General features: G+C 41.4%; 1 protein-coding gene across 4 annotated transcripts in view; it reads left to right on the top strand.

Moving 5' to 3' along the window:
* The window catches only part of adcy3a (adenylate cyclase 3a), a 60378-nt gene that overhangs the window by 5137 nt on the left and 31986 nt on the right, over nt 1-23255 (top strand). For 3 of the 4 annotated variants that reach the window (XM_077597930.1, XM_077597928.1, XM_077597927.1), the window contains 6 exons: nt 8709-8858; nt 14740-14870; nt 16169-16280; nt 19123-19250; nt 19522-19680; nt 21895-22060. In XM_077597930.1, the coding sequence (XP_077454056.1) occupies nt 8709-8858; nt 14740-14870; nt 16169-16280; nt 19123-19250; nt 19522-19680; nt 21895-22060 (846 nt within the window). The remainder of the gene's footprint in view (nt 1-8708; nt 8859-14739; nt 14871-16168; nt 16281-19122; nt 19251-19521; nt 19681-21894; nt 22061-23255) is intronic. The other variant, XM_077597929.1, reaches the window with a different exon arrangement.

Below are 23255 nucleotides of genomic sequence, written 5' to 3'. Positions count from 1 at the left end.
GTTTCCTCCGGGTACTCCGGTTTCCTGCCACATTCCAAAAACATGTATGGTAGGCTGATTGGACACTCTAAAATTGTCCCTAGCTATGGTGTAAGTGTGCATGATTGTCCGTCTCTTTGTGCCCTGCTATCAGCTGGCCACCGATTCAGGGTGTCCCCCGCCACTGGCCCGGAGTCAGCTGCGATAGGCTCCAGCAAACCCCCCCCCCCCCCCCCCCGTGGCTCTAATGAGGATAAAGCAATATGTTGAAAGAGCCATCCATATTGGCCAAAAAAAACAAAAAATGAAACATGTTTGGAGCCGCAAAAATTAAAAGCTTTATATAAACCTTACAATGAAGGCAACATGTGCTGTATGAATCTATATTTGCCTGCGAACAAAATGACAAAGTGGGCTACAAATACATCGTGAGCACTCATGCTAAAATGTTTATTTTTCTGCAGTGCATTCTGTAGTGAACAATCACACTTTCTCTCTCTTACCAAATTGGGTACTTGGTTGCAAATGTAGCATGCGTTACCTGGAAATAACTGTTTTTGTTATTTGACAACCTCTCGCTACAAAGTGAACATTCAGGCAATCGTTCCGCATTGGCAATGAATGCAAATGTTTTGGTCCAAGAAACGTTGAATCCTCTGTTTTTCTCAGTTATTATATACAGCCGATGTTTTCACACAGCCACCTGCATAACATTCCTCTTTTCTGATAAAAACGTGTGTCGCAGGCTATGGTTGACAGAAATGTTGAAATTTAATATATATTCTACACATTCTTACAGCATTTGAAAACGTTAACAATGTTTGTGTGATGTTTGTCCTCCTACAGAAACCATATTAAAAAATATACAGCAATCACTCAAGCCAAAACCACCAAATGTGGAAAACTATCCCAAAAGATTTCAAGGAAGAAACTTGAAATGACTTCCACATGTGAAACCAGTCCTCTTTTAAGGGTTTTCTCATTGTTGCCACTGTAGTGCACCTGTTGTTAATTCTACCAGCACCAATACAGCTCAAAATGAATTAATTCATATGACACTATGAATAAAAGGAAGTACGTAGCATTTTTTTATAGAACGCACCTGTTTTTTGAATTAATTCATATGACACTATGAATAAAAGGAAGTACGTAGCATTTTTTTTATAGAACGCACCTGTTTTTTGAATTAATTCATATGACACTATGAATAAAAGGAAGTACGTAGCATTTTTTTATAGCACGCACCTGTTTTTTGAATTAATTCATATGACACTATGAATAAAAGGAAGTACGTAGCATTTTTTTTATAGAACGCACCTGTTTTTTGGCTATCATCCTAAGGGTGCAATAACAGTCGTGTTCATTGTGCAATTAAACCATTACATAGCCATTGTTATTCTACTGCAGTGCAAGAACTCAATGAAAGATTTAGCAATTTCAGTCAATTATTAGCCCTGTTTGATGATCATGTGGCTGTCGATGCATTAATGAGAGATGTGAAAGAGAAAGGGTGAAGCTTGTAGCCTGAACCTGTACCATAATATTTCAAATGAGTTTAATTGATTTCATGCCAGGCCCAATAATAGTGTTCCTTTAATTTTTGTGAGCAGTGTAGTATTTACAATAATGTTGAGGCTCAACTCAGTCGGGAATGAATCTTGTAGTGTGTAACACCCAACATTTTATAAATCCAATTGTGGAAACATGTTTACATTATTTGGCGTAAGAATTTGGGATGATGTTCAATTGGTCTTTCATGCTATAAGAGTTCAATGCTCAGAAAATGTTCTAATGTGGAGCCACCCATGTCACTAATATATAATGTACAAGCAGGAGTGCCCCGGCTTCGCCGGTCCCCCCTGCTTGGTTAGACGAGAAAGGAAAATTTCAGTTACACGCATAGCACAGCAAACGTGTATATAATTATGTACAGGTATGATACAGAAGAAGTTCAGCACTTCAAATCAATCAAGCAAAATGTACAGATATGATATGAGAAGCAATTCAGCAGTTCAATTCAATCAAGCCAAAACATAAAAATAAATCAAATTTTATATTGGACTTGAGCTGGGAAACAGCGCCAGCGCGTGCCCAAGCATGATTACTACCTGCCTACACTACTTTGGATTTTTACTGGCATCAGCAGACATAGTAACTGCAGAGCGTAAAGTTGGCTCCCTGAAAAGTAGATCTTTGAGCAAAAAAGTTTGAGCACCACTGATTTTGAGGAATATGTCGAAATGGAGGGCGGCCCGGTGAAACGATTGGTTAGCGTGTCGGCCTCAGCTCTGGGCCTGGGTTCAAATCCAAGTCACGTCCACCTGTGTGGGGTTTGCATGCTCTCCGTGGGTTTCCTTCGGGTACTCCGGTTTCCTCCCACATCCCAAAAACATGCATGGTACGATGCTGATTGAACACTCTAAATTCCCCCGAGGTATGGGTGTGAGTGTGTATGGTTGTCCGTCTCCTTGTGCCCTGCGATCGGCTGGCCACCGATTCCGGGTGTCCCCCGCCTTTGGCCCGGAGTCAGCTGGGATAGGCTGAAACCGCATTCAAATCGGACTTTCGGTCTTGTCTCCATTTCACTCAGACCTCACAGACACGCATACACACGTGCACACACATTCTCAGAAATAGTAATATGTATAGATGAGTCTTCCAGTGCAACTACAAAAGGAGCACCGACGGTATTGACAAAATTAGTTTAATATATTTCCTTGGACTTTTGCAGCCAGTTGAAAAACTTTGAAAGAGCTTGCACTTTTAGTAAAATTACGTGCTACATTTTTTTTTGCAATTCAAGTTTCATAATTTGACGTTCAGATTGACGGGAGGTTGCCGAGATATGGACATTTGAAATGGAGGGAAGTGCAATTTGTCAAAAAGGTAAAAAGTCATATCTTCATAACCCTGACCCGAACTTGTTCAAAATTTCAGCAAAATTTCATCTACTTTCACCTTGCTTAATGGATTACCCTGGGTTATTACAGTATTTACTCGCATATAAGTCGCTTTTGTCGGTCAAAAAATGATGACTGAATCGAGGGTATGTCTTATATGCGCATAAAAACACGACTTGCAAAAAAACTGCAATTTGACGGTGCCGTGACACGATGACGCGTCACAATGACGTCAATTCAAAATTGCGCCCAAGTGTGTGCCATAATGTCAAAATAGAGAAAAGATAAACAGATAAAACACCAAACAAAATTTATTTTGACGTCTTTGAATGAAATTCATGAAAAAAACGTATCTTGCTTAAAACGCAAAACGTTCCCGTCACTGCTCGCTTGGGGCACAGCCATCTTAGTGAGGTCGGGGCGCTTGTGCCATCTACATTTTTTTTCCAGAAGCGAGTAGCCTTGGTTTTGAAATAAAACAAAATTCCACCTTGATTTTTTTTGTTTTATTTCTTGTTCGAAAGTGACAACTATTGGAGTAATATGGACCATCGAAAGCATTGAGATATTTTGACATGAGAATCAATATGGCTGCCACAACATCTTAAACCTCTGGTAAGAAAATTGTAATTTCTGTATTTATAATAATAATAATAATAATAATAATAATAATAATAATCGGACATAGGCCCTGTCGTCATTTTGAACAACACAAAATAGCCTACTTGTCATCACACGCAGAAACTGCGTGTGACGAAATTGGTGGTGCTTCTCCATAAGCTGCGTATACTCGGGAAAAGACCTAATTAAGTGCCAGTGACGGACTTGTAATTTGGCATTCTGCTGTTGTGGATACAGGTCGCTTACCTCTCGCTTACCTCTCACTGTCTTTCACTTACCTTACTTCAGTCAGCTAGTAGGAGGCAGATCACCACCCAAACATCTTTTCATATTACCGCAGAAGGGACTGTGTGTTATGTTACCGCAAGTTTAGATTTCTGATGGATGTGGGGAAAAAACTGTCCTTAAGCCTATTTGTCCGTGCTTTGTGGGACCTATAGCGTCTGCCAGAGGGCAGCAGCTGGAACAGATTGTGACCAGGGTGGTAAGGGTCCCCTATGATGTTCTTGGCTCTGCTGAGGTAACGAGGGCTGGCAATGTCTTCCAGTGAGGGCAGAGAGCAGCCGACAATCCTCTGGGCAGTGTTAATCACTTTCTGCATGGCCTTTTTGTCTGCCGCCGTGCTTCCAGCGTACCACACTGTGATGCCGTACGCCAGGATGCTCTCTACAGTGGTTCTATAGAAGGTTATCAGAAGCTTGGTGCCCAAGTTGTTCTTCCTAAGTACCCTGAGGAAATGGAGTCGTTTCTGAGCCTTCTTCACCACTGCCGTGATGTTTGTAGACCATGAGAGCTTGTCCGTGACGTGGACCCCCAGGAATTTAAAGGACTGGACCCTGTCTACACATACTCCATTTATGAGGAGTGGGGCCAGATCTGTGCCGTGTTTGCGAAAGTCCAGGATTATTTCTTTAGTTTTCGTGGTGTTCAGTGTGAGATTGTTGACCGAGCACCGCGAAGACAATTTGTTGACCTCATCTCTGTAAGCCGACTCATCCCCTCCTGAGATGAGTCCGACCACAGTGGTGTCGTCAGCAAATTTGATGATGGCGTTAGACTGGTGGGTGGGTGTACAGTCGTATGTGTACAGGGAGTACAGAAGAGGACTCAGTACACAGCCTTGAGGGGAGCCAGTGCTTAGTGTAATGGAGGAAGAGAGGTGGGGACCAAGTCTAACAGTCTGTGGTCGGTTGGTCAAGAAGTTCTTTATCCAGCAGCAGATTGAAGAGGATAGTCCAAGGTGGGAGAGTTTGTCAGTCAGAATGTCCGGTTTTATGGTGTTGAAGGCTGAGCTATAGTCAATGAAGAGCATCCTCACGTAGTTCCCATGGTGTTCCAGGTGGCTCAGTGCTGTATGAAGAGCAATGGCAATAGCATCCTCAGTGGACCTGTTTGCTCTATAAGCAAACTGTTGAGGGTCAATTGAGGGAGGGATTGTATTCCTGATATGGCGGGCTACCAACTTTTCAAAGCACTTCATGATCACAGGCGTGAGGGCAACAGGCCTATAATCATTCATGCTGCCAATGGTTGGCTTTTTGGGGACAGGGATGATGGTGGCAGATTTCAGACAGGATGGAATGATGGATTGTTGCAGGGAACAATTGAAAATGTTTGTGAAGACTCCAGCCAGCTGGTCAGCACAGGCTTTGAGCACCTTCCCAGGTACTCCGTCTGGGCCAGCAGCCTTCCTGGTGTTCACAGACCGCATCGTACGGCATCACAGTGTGGTACGCTGGAAGCACGGCGGCAGACAAAAAGGCCGTGCAGAAAGTGATTAACACTGCCCAGAGGATTGTCGGCTGCTCTCTGCCCTCACTGGAAGACATTGCCAGCCCTCGTTACCTCAGCAGAGCCAAGAACATCATAGGGGACCCTTACCACTCTGGTCACAATCTGTACCAGCTGCTGCCCTCTGGCAGACGCTATAGGTCCCACAAAGCACGGACAAATAGGCTTAAGGACAGTTTTTTCCCCACATCCATCAGACATCTAAACTCGCGGTAACATAACACACATTGCTGCAGGGTGGTGGTGGGGGTGTTGAGACTGGGTCTGATTTGTCAGTCTCAAAGCGGGCAAAGAAACGGTTCAATTTCTCCGCTAGTGAGGCATCTGCATTAACAGACATTATTGTTATTGTAGTTGGTAATATGTCGTATTCCTTGCCACATCTTCTTTGGGTTATTTTCTGTGAAGTGCTCCTCAATTTTCTTGGTATATGCTGCCTTGGCCTTTTTAATGCCTCTTTTCAGCTCAGCTCTGGCAGCTCTATATTTTATCTTGTCCCCTGATCTAATGGCGGAGTTACGGCATTTGATGAGTGCCTGTGTCTCATTGGTCATCCAGGGTTTTTGGTTAGGAAAAACCCGTATTCGTTTATCTATAGTGACGTTGTCAATGCAGTTTTTTATGTAAGAAAGTACAGAGTCCGTGTAGTCCTGGAGGTTGTCGTGTACAAAAAGTTCCCAGTTGGTGCGGGAAAAACAGTCCTGCAACTGAGAGAGTGCGTCGTCGGGCCAAGTTTTTATTATCTTTATTTGTGGCGTTGTTTGCCTCCGGAGTGGAGTGTAAGCGGGGGTGAGAGATAGGCAGAGGTGATCTGATCCAGCTAGGTGAGGGAGGGAAGTGGCTTTATAAGCATGTTTGATGTTAGAATAGACATGGTCAAGAGTTTTGTCTCCTAGTATTACAATTTACGTATTGAATAAACTTAGGTAAAACAGTCTTTAAACACGCCTTGTTGAAATCACCAGCGACAATAAAAACTCCGTCGGGGTGGTCAAGCTGTTGTTTGTTTACAGCCGTTAGCAGGAGGTTAAGTGCCGTGTTAACGTTAGCATTCGGAGGTATATAGATAGCCGTTACTATGACGACAGTTAGCTCTCTCGGTAGATAATAGGGCCTACACCGTATTGCCAATAACTCTAAATCCGGGGAACAGTGAGTGTCAATGATCCTACTGTCACAACACCATTCATTATGTATAAACATGCACAGTCCTCCTCCTTTGCTTTTGCCTGTTAATTCTTTTGAACGGTCGTTCCGAAAAAGCGTTCGGCTAGCTAGCGATCCCGCAGCGTCGGGGATATGCGGGTGTAGCCACGTTTCTGTGATGATAATAATATTACAGTTTCTAACAAAGCTGTTGGTAGCAATACGAAGTTCCAACTCATCCATTTTGTGGGTGATGGATCGGGCGTTGGTCAAAAAGATACTAGGAAGCGGTGCTCGGTGTGGTTGTTGTTTCAGCTTAGCAGCAAGGCCCGCCCGGCATCCACGCTTGTGTTTTCTGTCCCTTCGCCGCCTTCGACGTGCTTTTGGTGGGCTGGCTAGCCACGGAGATCCCGGAGAGTTTGTTGAGAAATCGGATGTATCGCATATCCTTCGGATAGTGATTAAATCATGGCGACTGTAAGATAACGAACGACACCGAACTGGAGAGCTTAAAGCCGCTGCGTCAGTGCGCGCCGCCATCTTGCATTCATCATCCTTTAGATTTAGATTTAGATCTGATTTAGATTTGATTTAGAAAGCATCAGGTTCTCATCAAATTGAATAATTTGATATTTTGCATTTACAAAGACAGGCATATTATCTTATGAATATGAAGGTGCAAATTAGGAATCAGGGGGCGGCTTATATGCGAGAAATGTAAAATAAACATTTCAAGGCAACTTTCAGGGTGCGGCTTATACGCGCGGGTGGCTTATATGTGAGTAAATACGGTAACACATTATTTGTATTATCTATATATCTATATATTTTTATTGCTAATATAATATTATGAGAGGCCCGGTGAAGAGTGGTTAGCGCATCGGCTTCAGTTCTGGGTGGAGGGTTCAATCCTAGGTTGGTCCTCACTTTGTGGAGTTTGCATGATGTCCCGGGCTTGCGTGGGTTTTTAGGGGTTCTCCGATTTCCTCCTACAGCCTAAAAACATGAATGGTAGACAGGTTGGACACTCTAGATTGCCCCTAGGTATGAGGGTGAGCATAAATGGTTATTGGTCTTCTTGTGCCCCCCGATTGGCTGGCCACCGATTCAGGGTGTCCCTTGCCTGGTTCCGATAGTTAGCTGGGATAGGCTCCAGCAACCCCCGTGAGAATAAGTGGTTCAGAAAATGAATGAATGTATATAATACTATTAAGCGTTAATATATGTTAAGTGCTGACATTGGCTGGAAACCGGTTCAATATGTGTCCTTGCTTCTGCCTATAGGTAGCTGGGATAGGCAAAGTTATTATTATTATTATTTTTCTTTAACTCACACTTCTCATTTCACTTGTCACTTGGCGACTCTGACGAAAGGTCTACAATGACAGAATTATATAATCCTTTGTTAACGGATACCTTTGTGTGTAAAGTTATTTTGACCATTCAAATTACGATAATTCTCAAAAGACATTTGAGGTGATAGAGAAGAGAAATCTGATGAAAATTCCAAGTCAACTTTCTTGTTCTTTGAAAACAATGATCACAACACTGAAATAGCACTGCTGGTGTGGCAATCAAAGCCATGACCTCATTGAACATTGATGTCCCCAAGTTTGTTCCCGCCACTCTCATCAGCACTGCAAATGAAGTAATGATTTTATTGTTACAGACCATTCATAGGTATTGATTTTTTGTCTCATTTTAAATAGTAAAAAAAATCCCATCAAATTTGTGGGCTTTTTGTTTACTCTTAATAAAACACTTCCATGTGAAGGTAACATGAGTGAATGGTATTTTGTAATGTGACAATAAACTGATATTTTGGTGACTGATTGACAGGCTTGCAGGGCTAAAGAATTCCTTGATTTTTATTGATAGTTAAAGACAATTTATTTTTCTGAATTGATTTTTCTTCTGTTCCCCCAAAGGTATGTGCTGGTTGCAACTTCAACTTGGCAGGCTGTCTATTTTTTATTATCAATAAATAAAAAATGAATATTGTTTCCGTCGATCTTGTTACAAGTTAATACTTAAAAGAAATTTATGTATCAAGAGGAAAATAGGCAAGGTTTTGAATTGGTGACAAGCTTCAAGTAAAATGCAGGCACCAAGTTGAGTACTGCTTATGGCTGTGATGTGTTTTATGTTATTTTTAGAATATGCAACTGACTAATTTAAAAAAGCTGTGGGGTATGTTTACCATAGTAGGCCTGTCAATACGATTTTGATATATGCAGCTTACAGAACTGCGATCCTGCCTTTTAATTACAGCTCCTGGCCAACATTGTGATCTATGTTTGCGCTATCACCGTGGGCGTTATGTCATATTACATGGCAGACCGGAAGCACAGAAAGGCTTTTCTTGAGGCAAGACAATCTCTAGAAGTCAAACTCAACCTGGAGGAGCAAAGCCAGCAACAGGTTAGAGGTCATATAATAAAATATTTCTGTTTAAACACACATTTTTGACTGTTGTAGAATATTAAATTATATTATTGAATTTTTCCAAAAGCTTTTTTAGTCTTTGTCATGTTGCTGTTTCAGCTAGGAGGTAATACATTGCTCGCAATATGTGATCTACTGATTTATTTTGGCATTTTTATGATAAGCAATTCCGGTGGTCATCTGAAAAAATAAATATATGGTTCTCGGAGCAATATTGTACAGTTTGATATATATCTGGTGTAATGATACTAATTCTGTCTACTGTTCTATTAGAAATGCATGTGATGTTATTGACTGGGTGTCCCTCACGCAAACCTACATACACAACGAATGGTCCTGCAACAGTAGGATCATTAACACTCACTGCTCCCCGGATTTAGAGCTCTTGGCAGTACAGTGCAGGCCCTTCTATCTACCTAGAGAGCTAACAATTGTCATTGTAATGGCTGTTTACATCCCACCGGATGCTAACGTTAGCACGGCAGTTACCCTCCTGCTAGCGACTATAAACAAACAGCAGCTTGACCACCCCGAGGGAGTCTTTATTGTCGCTGGTGACTTCAACAAAGCATGTTTAAAGACTGTTCTGCCTAAGTTTATCCAGTACGTGAAGTGTCACACCAGAGGAGATAAAACTCCATAGACCACGTTTATGCTAATAACAAACATGCTTATAGAGCCACACCCCTCCCTCACCTTGCTGGATGAGACAATCTCTGCCTGTCCCTCACCCCCGCATACACACCACTCCGGAGGCTAACAAGGCCACAAATAAAGATAATAAAAACATGGCCCAAGGACGCCCTTTCTCAGCTGCAGGACTGTTTTTCCTGCACCATTTGGGAACTTTTTGAACACCACAACCTCCAGGAATACACAGACACTGTACTTTCCTACATCAAAAACTGCACGGACAACGTCACTGTTAATAAACGGATACAGGTTTTTCTTAACCAAAAACCCTGGATGACCATTGAGACACAGGCCCTCATCAAATGCCGTAACACCGCCTTCATGTCAGGGGACAAGGTACAATACAGCGCTGCCAGAGCAGACCTGAAGAGAGGCATTAAAAAGGCCAAGGCAGCATATACAAGCAAAATTGAGGAGCACTACATTCTGGCTGACAAACTCTCCCACCTTGGACTATCCTCTTTCATCTACTGGATTAGGAACTTCTTAACCAACCGTCCACAAACTGTAAGACTTGGTCCCCACATCTCTTCCTCCATTACACTGAGCACTGGCTCCCCTCAAGGCTGCGTACTGAGTCCTCTTCTGTACTCCCTGTACACATACACCGACCCACCAGTCTAACTCTATCATCAAATTTGCCGATGACACCACTGTGGTCGGACTCATCTCATGGGGGGATGAGTCTGCTTACAGAGATGAGGTCAACAAACTGTCTTCGTGGTGTTTGGCGAACAATCTCACACTAAACACCACAAAAACTAAAGAAATAATCCTGGACTTTTGAACAGATCTGGCCCACTCCTCATAAATGGAGTATGTGTAGACAGGGTCCAGTCCTTCAAATTCCTGGGGGTCCACGTACAAGCGGACAAGCTCTCCTGGTCTACCAACACCACGGCAGTGGTGAAGAAGGCCCAGAAACGACTCCATTTCCTGACGGTACTCAGGAGGAACAACTTGGACAATAAGCTTCTGGTAACCTTCTATAGAGCCACTGTGGAGAGCATCCTGGCATACTGCATACAGTGTGGTACGCTGGAAGCACGGCAGCAGACAGAGGGAGACAACAGTTGGAACCTTCACGAGGTGTCTCCCGAGAGGCCGCCCGTCGCGGCCTGCGAATCCAACAAAACCACCCAGAGCTGCCACCCAGGACCGTGGCTTCCTACGTTTTTCATCCAGCCGGAGATATTCGCACTGCCCCACACCTTCGGCTACCCCCTGGATGAACTAATCCGCGTTTCAGTGACCGCTCTAGCGCTGCTGAGGGTAATCCTCAGGCGCCTGAGGTGACTTAACAACAACAACAACAACAACAGCAGCAGACAGAAAGGCCATGCAGCGAGTGATCAACACCGCCCAGAAGATCATCGGCTGCTCTCTGCCCTCACTGGATGACATTGCCAGCCCTCGCTACCTTGGGAACATTGTTAGGGACCCATACCACACTGGTCACAACCTGTTCCAGCTGCTGCCCTCTGGCAGACGGTACTACAGACTTGAGGCCAGTTTCTTTCCCACAGCCATCAGGACTCTGAACTTGCGTTAGCACGACACACAATCCTTTCTGTGCAATAACTTCGGTGTGCAATATCTTAGATTGTGCAATATTTTAGAATTTACCTAGCCGGGATGTGACTTTTTATACTTTTATATTACTATTTATGTTTTTTTACTGGAAAAACACACTTTGTGGAGTAGCACCACCAATTTCGTTATACGCAGCTGTGTATGATGACAATAAAGGCTTTTGATTTGATTTGAATGTTTTTGGATTAACAGTCATGCAAAAGTAGTGCATATCCTTGTTTTTTTTTTTTAATTGTTTTTTAGGTTTCTGCATTAACTTTTTAAGCCACCTGACTTTAGGGCAGTTAACCCATCTATCTTACCTCCCAGAGGTGGCAATCCACCTGCCCTGATTTTATGTTTACAGGATCTGCATACAAAACGACACAACACATGGTTTAAGTTCTTTATTAAGCATAAAAAAAACCAACTGTCAGTATATGATTAATGTATACGAAATCCAAATGGAACATGATTGATGTGCACCGGCATGCGTAAAAAATCTAATATTCGTTGAAAAATGGTGGCGCTCAAAAATGTATGCAAATATTTCACACGCAGCAGAAAAAGTTCACATGCACAGAAAACGAAAATGTGTCACAAAATCGCCACGCCTGTGGCAGGTAACAAAACAGACAAAGCGATTGTGATTTTGCTAATTTATTTTCCAGCAAATAATCAGCCGTACCCTCTATTCAGTCATCATTTTTTTTGTCCAACAAAAGGGTCTTATATGCGAGTAAATACGGTACCTGTCCTTTCGGGCTGCTGTCAAAATGTAATTAACTGCCCGAAAAGAGTACTTGGCTGCCCTGGGCATTTGGGCGGTTATTAATGTCAAGCCCTGTTTTTTGAGATCCATGTCTTTTGTGTTCTACTGTGAACTACATCCGTACCTCTACAATAGTTTTCAAGATGGCGCCGTCAGGCGGCAGCCGATGGCAGTAGCTCTGTCCACTCTTACTAGTTTTTTGTGTTTTACAGCCTTTTTTAAAATTACATTTTAATATTTCTTATTACATTTCTTTTTACTTTACTTTGTAATTTATACTTTTTACCTTAATGTATTTAAAACTTTCTTTGTTCTATTAGCCTGGTTTCTTCCTGCTAGTTCTTTTTTTGAACCATTAAGCCATGCCTCCGTTGTCATACACATGGGAACAACTGTGAACAATATCCAGCAGAAAGAGCAACACCTCGATGCCGCTGGAAATCCGGAGCTGGACAAAAGTGCCGGGAAAAGAAGCGACGCTTAAGACCAATCATTCCATCTATTATTATGGGGAAAATGACATCCCTCCCCGATATGATGGAAGAGCTGTCGGCGAGTATCAAAAGTGTTGTACTCTGTTACTGTTGATTCTTCAGCTCCAGACTACTGAGGAACTGTGCGGATAAGCTTGGAAGAGTGACTGCATATTTTCAACCTCGGTCTCAGTCTGCAGAAGTTCCCCATTTTGTGGAAGACTTCCTGTGTGTGTGGTTCCAGTTTTATCTAACTCTATGTCTTTTGCTTGTGTCTGTATCTGTTCTTGCTACTGCAACCAAGATGGCACCGCTTAAGTGGCAGCCGGTAGCGGTAGCTCCGTCCGCTCTTGCCCGTTTTGTGTTTTTGCTTTTCTATCTTTTTTTTTATTGCATTTTAATATTTCTTAATGCTTTCCCCACATACTTTGCTTTGTACCTTGTGCTTTTTGCTCTGTTGTTTTACGACCTTTGCGACTCGACCCCACCGGTCGTGTGGCTTGGTTTCTTTGTGCTAGTCCTAGACGTCTTTGGAGCCCTTCAGCCGTGCCTTCGCTGTCATGCACGCGGGATCAGATGTGAGCAGTGGACGACAGTGCCGGGAGAAGAAGCAACGCTCCAGACTGAGCATTCCATCATTGTTATGGGAGTGTGAGATCTCTCACCGGTCAGATGGAGGAGTTGTCGGTGCTTCCCGGGCTGCAATGGGAGAGTTGTGTTTGTGTGCTTTCAAGCCCCCCACCGGCCTCTCCGCTGCTGCTGACCAGGTGATAGGACATCTTAGGAGGATCTAGGCAAGGAAGATGATCACCTCCAGACTACTGAGGGACTGTGCGGATCAGCTTGAAAGAGCGATTCTGCATATTTAACCTCAGTCTCAGTGTGCTGAAGGTCCCCACCTTGTGGACTTCCTGTGTGTGGCTCCAGTTTTTTACCTAGGTCTACAATGTCTTCTGTGTCTGTCTTGCTACTGCAACCAAGGGATGAAATAAAGTTCTAATCTAATCTAGGTACAAAATTTTCAGGTTATGACATCCTTTGATATACAAGTGACCGTCCCAACATACTCCAAGTTACGATACCCCTAAAACGTCAATGCATTTCCTGTATACGTTATTTTATTGGGGTCTGCCTGTGTGGAGTTTGCATGTTTTCCCCGGGCCTGCGTGGGTTTTCTCCAGGCACTTTGGTTTCCTCCCAGATTCCAAAGACATGCATGAATGGTTGTTTGACTCCTTGTGTCCTGGGATTGCCTGGCCATTGATCCACGGTGTGCCCTGCCTCTGGCCCAGAGACAGCTGGGATTGGCTCCAGCACCCCCCGCGACCCTAATGAGGATAATGCGGTTCAGAAAATATATATATATATATGGGATGGACTAGCATAAAGAAACTAAGCTAATAGAACAATGACTGCCTCTCACACGTGACGGGTGGAGTCAAGTCTTAAAGGTCGTGAAAACATTAAAGTAAAAGTTACAAAGTAAAGTATAAAGAAAAGTATTAAGAAATATTAAAATGTAATAAAAAAAAGATAGAAAACCTGTAAAAACAAAAACGAGTAAGAGTGGATGGAGCTCCTGCCACCGGCGCCATCTTGGTTGCAGTAGCAAGAACAGATACAGACACTGGAAAAGAAATTGTAGAGCTAGATAAAACTGGACTCACACACAGAAAGTCTTCCACAAGGTGAGGACCTTCTGTAGACTGAAACAGGTTAAAAATATGCAGAATCACTCTTCCAAGCTTATCCGCACAGCCCCCCAGTAGTCTGAAGCTGAAGAATCAACAGTAACAGAGTACAACACTCCTGATACTCCCTTTCCGGCCTGGTAAGCGCCAACAGCTCTTCCATCTTATCGGGGAGGGATCAAATTTTCCCCATAATAGATGGACTGATTGTTCTGAAGCGTCGCTTCTTCTCCCGGCACTTTTGTCCAGCTCCGGATTTCCAGCGGCATCGAGGTGTAGCTCTTTCTGGTGCGTATTGTTCACAGCTGATCCAATGTGTGTGACAGTGAAGGCATGGCTGAATGGTTCCAAAAATGAACTAGCATAAAGAAACTAAGCTAATAGAACAAAGAAAGTTGTAAAAACATTTAAGTAAAATGTATAAAGTACAAAGTAAAGTACAAAGTAAGCTATGAAGAAATATTAAAATGTATAATTTATTTTTAGAAAGGCTGTAAAACAGCGGACGGAGCTACTGCCACCAGCTGCCGCCTGACGGCGCCATCTTAAAAAAAAGTACAATGATGCTTCCAAAAAAAACAAAGAACAAATACAATGAATGAATGAAGGTATACTGCCTTTGAGCTTAAGCAAATGGCTTATTTGCTTTGTTGTAGGAACGCTTGCTGCTATCCATCCTTCCAAAACACATAGCTGATGAGATGCTGCAGGACATGAAGAAGGAACCCAGTCAGAAAGAGATGCAACAGTTTAACACCATGTACATGTACAGACATGAACATGTCAGGTAATGTAATACTTTTTAAGCATTTATATACAAGACTGTACCTTTTCACCCCCAAATATAATATATTGTTTTAAATATATATATTTATATATACTAAAACAATTACCAGGTGATCTAACCCACTATTTATCTGGGTCATGGCTTTCAGACATCCATGGGTAAATACCTTGGTACTTACTGAGGTCGGCTGCTTTCAGACATATTGAAATGTGCTGGTATTTACCAAGCTTGAAGACTTGGGGACCTGTGACTCAGGCAGGACGTAATGCCTGTTCTTGTTTTTTTAAGATTCTACCGAAGAAATTTACTATACCGATTTGATCCGTACATTTCTAATGGACCAGACTGAACAAGACGTTCTCAATCACAACGTTTATTTAGAAAATAATGAAAGGAAGAAAAAAACTGATATGAGATGTTAACACGCGTACTGGCTTTTCTCAGCCACAGCGTGAGTGCCACAATATCCATTTCACAGTTAAATCTCTTTCTAAGTTCGAATATGTAAGCTGTGTAAGACCTCTGTATAAGTCACAGCAAAAAATTCACAGTGAAAAGGAAAAAAAATACTGTATTTACTTTATTTATGTAAAGTAAGTTTGTGACTTTTCAAATAACAATAATGTTTGAATATGTCTGTGGGAGTCTAAAACGGCGTTATGTAATATGTGAATGAATGCTATAAATTTATATAACTGCTAGAAAACCTATAATCTAAGTGTTCATAAATTAATATATATATGTGTATATATGTGTATATATGTATGTATGTATATATGTATATATATATGTGTAGATATGGATATATATATAATAGATGGATATATATATATATATCTCCATATATACACACATATATATACATATATATACATACATATATATATATATATATATATATATATATATATATATAATGTATATGTATGTATGTATATATGTGTATATAAGGATATATATATATGTGTGCATGTGGTGTGCGTGTGTGTGCGTGTGTATGTATGTGTGTGTGTATATGTGTATATATGTATATATATATTTAAATATATATTTATATATATATATGTGTATATATTTTAAATACATACATTACAGTCTTTTCATATGCCTATAACTAATATTTCATAAATCCACTTTTTGCTCATTGTACTTGTGTACTTGTATTTTTGTATAGGAGTGAAAAAGATATTTGAGGGATTACTGTATTGATTTTGGGGGGTATTTTACTTTAAGGTAGTACACTTAAATGCATCTACAGTTTGTACTTAACTTCTAAATGCCGATCTCTTGTTTTTCAGTATTTTGTTTGCAGACATTGTGGGCTTTACACAGTTGTCATCGTCCTGCAGTGCCCAGGAGCTGGTCAAACTGCTAAATGAACTTTTTGCTCGGTTTGACAAACTGGCCGCAGTGAGTCTCAGTATAAATATCTATGTTTCTATTGAATTCTTTTTATGACATTTGTATAGTTTTATTCTTAAATAGATGAATAAATGCATATTTCTGCATAGAAATTATGTGTATGTACTAAGGGTGCGCCAAACTATTGTTTTTCTCTCGACTATCTTTATGTTTAATCAATTAATCTAATAATATATACCTTATTTTCACAACTATAAGGCGCACTTAAGTCTTTAATTTTCTCCAAAATAGACAGGGTGCCTTATAATCCAGTGCGCTTTATACATGGACCAATACTAAAATTGTAATCACGATAAAATAAAATAAATCAGTCGATAGGGTACACCATCCTCTACAGGTCTCGCAACTACAGTAAGCAGCCTGCGACTTCATTTTCCCCCGGGCACGATTCATGCTGGGATATGTAGTTCTTTTGTCAATACACCCAGTATGACGGCGAGCACACTAATTTGGTGCTCGCCGTCATTCCGGCTGGATTGACAAAAGAACTCCAGCCACTAGATTGGCGTAAACAGCATTCAAAGCTAGACTGCGAACTAAATATACATATATAAATTGTATATGGATCAATATTGAGCCGCAACAGCTCTCACAACTACGGCAAGCAGCCCCTGACTCTATTTTCCCCGTAGAAAAAGTAGTGCGCAGTGACTGCTGGGATATATAGTTCTTTTGTCAACCAATTGACAGCGGCCGTCATTTAATGGGGTGGATTTACAAAGGAACTCCTGCCGCTAGATGTTGGCGTTAACAGAGCATTCAGAGCTAGACTGCGAACTACCGTATTTTCACGACTATACGGCGCATCGTATTTTTAGCCGCAGTGTCAATAACGAGTGCTATTTCTGTATTTTACACACAAAGGATGCACCGTTTTTATAGACGCAGCCAGGCATGGCAAAACATACACCAGCTTAAACATACACGCTAAACCCACACGCTAAAAACACGTTTTTAAAAAGGCAACAGAAACAAAACTGAGTTTGGTTGTACTTTATTTAGCCATTTTACAATGTACTCACGTCATCATCACCCACAAATCCATCAAAGTCCTCATTTTCTGTGTCCGAATTGAACAATTGTCCAAATGAGTCATCGAAAATGCTGAGTTTTATACGTTTGTCCAGGCGGCCACAATCCATTCGCAAATAGTAGCTAGCTAGTAGCTAGCGTAATTATTCCAACGTTGCTTTCCATGCTTAGTCAAGCTGTCTTGATGTCGATGTATACAGGCCACAATATATATATAAATATATATATACACGTGTATATATACGTATATATATATATATATATATATATATATATATATATTTATATATATATATATATATATATATATATATATATACACGTATATATACGTATATATATCTACACGTATATATATCTACACGTGTATATATATACATACAGTGGGGCAAATAAGTATTTAGTCAAGTTCTCCTACTTGAAAAGATTAGAGTCCTGTAATTTTCAACATGGGTAAATCTCAACCATGAGAGACATGATGTGGAAAAAAACCAGAAAATCACATTGTTTAATTTTTAAAGATTTTTTTTTCCAAATTAGAGTGGAGAATAAGTATTTGGTAATCTACAAACAAGCAAGATTTCTGTCTGTCAAAGAGGTCTAACTTCTAACGAGGTCTCACTTGGTCTCCACACGTTACCTGTATTTACAGCATCTGTGTTAACTCATTATCGGTATAAAAGACACCTGTCCACAACCTCAGTCTCTCACACTTCAAACTCCACCCTGGCCAAGACCAAAGAGCTGTCGAAGGAAACCAGAGACAAAATTGTAGACCTGCACCAGGCTGGGAAGACTGAATCTGCAATAGGTAAAATGCTTAGTGTAAATAAATCAACTGTGGGAGCAATTATTAGAAAATGGAAGACATACAAGACCACTGATAATCTTCCTCGATTTGGGGCTCCATGCAAGATCTCACCCCGTGGCATCAAAATGATAACAAGAACGGTGAGCAAAAACCCAGAACCACACAGGGAGACCTAGTGAATTACCTACAGAGAGCTGGGACCACAGTAACAAAGGCTACTATCAGTAACACAATGCGCCGCCAGGGACTCAAATCCTGCACTACCAGATGTGTCCCCCTGCTGAAGCCAGTACACATCCAGGCCCGTCTGCTGTCCGCTAGAGAGCATTTGGATGATCCAGAAGTGGACTGGGAGAATGTGTTATGGTCAGATGAAACCAAAATAGAACTTTTTGGTAGAAACACAGGTTCTCGTGCTTGGAGGAGAAAGAATACTGAATTCCATCCGAAGAACACCATACCCACTGTGAAGCATGGGGGTGGAAACATCATGCTTTGGGGCTGTTTTTCTGACCGATTGGGCGCATCGACCATTTTAGAGAAAATGTTAGACTTTTAAGTGCGTGAAAATACGGTAACTATGTTTGCCATCCGACATCCATCACTCCCAGACCGTTCGCAATGGTGCTTCTCCCGGTTGTTCTTTTGTGTTCGATCCATGGGTTGGATCCATCTTCTAAGCTTTTTCACCCACATCCTGTTGTCATTCACATCTGGCCTTTCCTCTGTATAGCTACGTTTACCACAGTTATTTGGCAACCAACCAGTCAGTCAGGCGGTCAGGGTCATGCTAAAGTTAGGATTTAGTGCAAATACCTTGCGCACAACGACTGATTGGGGGGACGTCAATTTTAGAGAAAATTCTAGACATTTAAGTGTGCCGTATTGGCATGAAATTACGGTAATTTACATGTTTTGCATTTTAAGAACCATTGTTATAGTAGGCTAACGCAACCTGTATTTTTCTCCAAATACCCATCTTGTCAGAAATATCACCAATTGAGGATCAAGATCCTAGGAGACTGTTACTACTGTATCTGTGGGCTCCCAGACTATAGGGAGGACCATGCTGCCTGTTCCATCATGATGGGCCTTGCCATGGTTGAAGCCATCTCGTGAGTATGGGTTTGTGCTTTTAGATCATGTTCCAAGAACTCCATCAGTGGATTTGCATGTGATGTAGGGTGTTTTGTCATTGGAAAATTGATCATTCAGATAGACTGATATAGATTTTTTGTGTTTAGCATGCGCATTGGTTTGAAGGATTATTCCATTTGAAAGTGTACTGATAAGTCTTTTTGTTGTTCTTGCCCCTAGTGTGGTGCCTGTTTTTTTTTTTATAACATTGCAGTAAATTATCTCCATGTTTCTGGAAACGATCACTAGGTATGTGCGTGAAAAAACCCAAACAGATGTTGACATGCGAGTTGGAGTGCACAGCGGTACAGTCTTGGGTGGTGTTCTCGGCCAGAAACGTTGGCAATATGACGTGTGGTCCACTGATGTTACTGTAGCCAACAAGATGGAAGCTGGAGGGATACCAGGGTGAGAACACTCTCTTTTGGCATTGGTATGTTCTGTATGTTCAAATGTGGAATTCCACTCAGTAGGCCACAGTTCTTTGTCTATCGTCATGTATCGTTTGGAGAGACTGAGAGACTTAGACTTGTTGGATGGCAGCGCGCTCGTAACATAACATACGTAAACATAAATTTAACTTAAATGAAGGCTCCCCTTTTTCAGATGCTTGCTTTGCGTTCAAATTCATTTAAATTCCGCTGGCTTTTTCGCATATTATCAACTCGGTCATGCTCTCTCCCACTAACTGTTTATCTTTTATCCATATTAAAAGAAGGCCCTCCATCTTGTTATGAATGTCACTGCACAGCTTGGAAATCATGGTTAGTCTTGGAAGGCTTGATATCCTTAATAGCGTCCTTCTGCTTCAGAATGGTGCATATTGTTAAAAAACTCCTCTCGTATTGGCGAGCCTGCTCCCTCACGCGTACACCACTCATGGAAAAAAAGCAACGCTCCTCCCAGTGCTTGTAGAGATCTTTACACAAGAGAGATGCGGCGAGAAAGACAGTGCGCTGAAATCATAAGCAGCCTCTCGCGTCTCGTATACTCGTATCTAAAGGGAAATATTTGCTCGAAATTTTACTCGTATCTCAAATTCCTCGTATGTTGGGGCACTCGTACGTCAAGGTATTACTGTACTTCAAAATTGTCTGTGATATTTGAGACAGTTGATAAATTAAGTGAACATCTGTCATAATGTCAAAACCCAAGTGAAAGTGCTGTGAATAACAATGACAATGACTCATTATTTAAAGATTTTTATTTAAAAAAATAGTTTCTTTGTCAAATTTTTTCTTGCTTTGGAGAATATGCGTTCGCAAGGCAGAGAAGTTGCTGGTGTGCATAGGAACTGTTTCGTTAATAAAAATTTACGTTTTACATGGTGTTCTTGCATTTTTCACCGCAATATTCACCAAGCAATGAACGCGTCAATAACTCAATGCTCGTTTTTCGCCTCCATCCTATTGCAGAGCTGCCAACTTCCGTTGACCCCATTTCAGGAGTACCCTTGTCCCATTTCCGGAGTGAATGCAATTCACGCAAAATCGATATGCGCTGAAGTCGCATAAGACAAATCATCCGTCAGAACTCGGATGATTCACAATTCTTCCAGTTTACAGTGCTGTTGAACCAAGATGGCCAAAGCCGTAGCGATGGTGTGAATTTCGAGGCATTTAAATTGGAAATTTGGTACTTTTCCGAAAGGGTTGGTTAAAAAAAATATAAGTGACAATTTTTTGGGATTTCCAAAGTTTAGGGAGGCTGTCCGGAGTCCTGGAGTTTGCCTTGCATTTTCGGGTAGTTGGCAGCTCTGCTATTGAGACATGTGCTTCTTTGTAAACACCGTTTGGTGCGCGACTGCTGTGTCCACACAGTTCTGGCTTTGGGTTACGTGACTATCTTAAAGCGGTAGTGCACCGACACAGGGTTTGCCGTGGCTGCTCGGGACTGTATGTCGCTGGACCCATCACTAGTCTCCACCATTACAGATAAAATTGAACTCATTTTAATCCTTTTCTCAATCAAGCTGTTCAGTGATGAAAAACTTATCTAAGAGAATCACTTAGTCAGATGTTTAGTTGTTGAAGCACTTCTTCTGGGGGGCAATAAAGTTCTTCCAATTGGAATACAGTTCCATAAAAAATGTTTCTAAGTCCTCATGTTTAACTAGACTTCATGGAGTTCCCTTTAATTACAATTACCAGAGCAGCTTCTATACCAAAGCACTGTACAGAATGCATGACATAAAACAAAACCAATAATACATTTAACACCAAGGAACAGATCCATTCCTATATTGTCTTTGTTGTATGACATGCTACTACAGTTAACATATGAGTTGTGTATTCCAATAGCTTTAGAACTGAGCTAATATCTACAAAAAGAATTGAGTTAGGTGTTCAGGGCCAACCACTAAAAACCTCATCGATTGCTCGCTAAGACATGACTGGGTGCTTTGGCTAGTTTAAAAAAAATAATTGTCCCACATACCTACCAAGTGTTGTCCTACTCTTTACAATTACCCATAAGTAGTATAATTGTAGTAGTCTAAATTTAGTTTAAATGTTACCTAATTTACTGACCCTAACCTGATGTGTTTCATATATCATGTCAACCCCTTGACCTGATTTGCTCCAAATATCCTTTCATCCTATTCCTTCTTTCATTCCGGACTAGTCGTGTCCACATATCTCAGACGACCATGGAGTGCCTTCATGGAGAGTTTGAAGTTGAACCAGGGAATGGAGGTGAGCGCTGTGACTATCTGCGGGAGAGAGGCCTCGAGACCTATCTTGTCGTTGTTTCCAAAGGACCTGTGGGAAAAAATGGCATTAACAGTGTAGTAAGTAGAAACTACATACATAGAAAATATTGACTTACAATCCATTCATTATTCAATGTAATCAAACACTGTTCGGGTTTGAAATCAAACCATAGATAGCTCCACAGATAGCTCACCATTGGCAAGCGGAGTATGTAAATTTATCCCACATATTGCCATTCCAAATAAAATAAATAAAGTTGGATGAACTTAATCTATTTTCACTCAAATTAATAATTTTTAGATTTTTCTGAAAATTTGCCTAATTTATTTCAAGTAAGAAAAGAATTACAGGCTGTCCTCAAATGGGTTAAGAACGTTTTCAACAAGGCTGCTGTTTGGGAAGAGGTATTTAAGAGGCATTTAAAAAAACTAAACAAAAAACTACTTCTCTTTTTGTGTTTAGAAAAGCCAAACAGACACGTTAGTCAAAGCGGCCACAATCCATTCGCAAATAGTAGCGTAACTAGCCCGGCGCTGCCTGCCACCCTTCGTAAAGCTATGTTCGCCACCTATCATCCATTGTTCCCATGCCGCTCGCAACTTTGCTTTGAACGCCCGGTTGATGCCGATGTCCAGCGGTTGGAGTTCTTTAGTTAAAATGACAGCAAGCTCAGAGTTAATTTCCGTGACTGGTTTTTCACCGCTGCTGTGAGATGGGCACACTTGGAGCTTCTTCTTCTTGACTTGGCAAAGCTCGTTCTCCTGCTTCCTCCATTTGCGAACCATGGATTAGTTGATCTAAAATTCCCTCGCGGCTGTTCTATTCCCATGTTCCCCTGCATAATTGATGGCTTGAAGTTTGAACTGAGCTTCGTAAGCGTGTCTATTTGTATTATTCATTTTCGGGGGGCCTTAGAAACCAAACCGAAATTGTTTTGCAATAAAGCACATGCCCACACTATGTACGGGTACCTGGTAGGGGCGTGCCTTTAGCGTCTTCTCTCACACACACCCCCTCCGCAAGCCTGACCCCACCCACGTCCGCCTTCTCTCTATATAAGAAGCGTGTCGGCAAGAAGTGCTCTCAGTCAGGCTTTGAAACATACACACAGCGTTCCGCATTATAAGGCGCCCTGTCTATTTTGGAGAACATTTTTAGACTTTTTAGTGTGACTTATAGTCGTGAAAATATGGAAATTTACCAATCTATTGTCCCACATTTATCATTGATGAATTTTCCTCACTGTTCTCCCAGACCTCCATTCTTTTTGGA

This window comes from Stigmatopora argus, chromosome 4 (assembly GCF_051989625.1).
Source record: "Stigmatopora argus isolate UIUO_Sarg chromosome 4, RoL_Sarg_1.0, whole genome shotgun sequence".
Lineage (NCBI taxonomy): Eukaryota > Metazoa > Chordata > Actinopteri > Syngnathiformes > Syngnathidae > Stigmatopora > Stigmatopora argus.
This window is presented reverse-complemented; position numbering and strand designations above follow the sequence as displayed.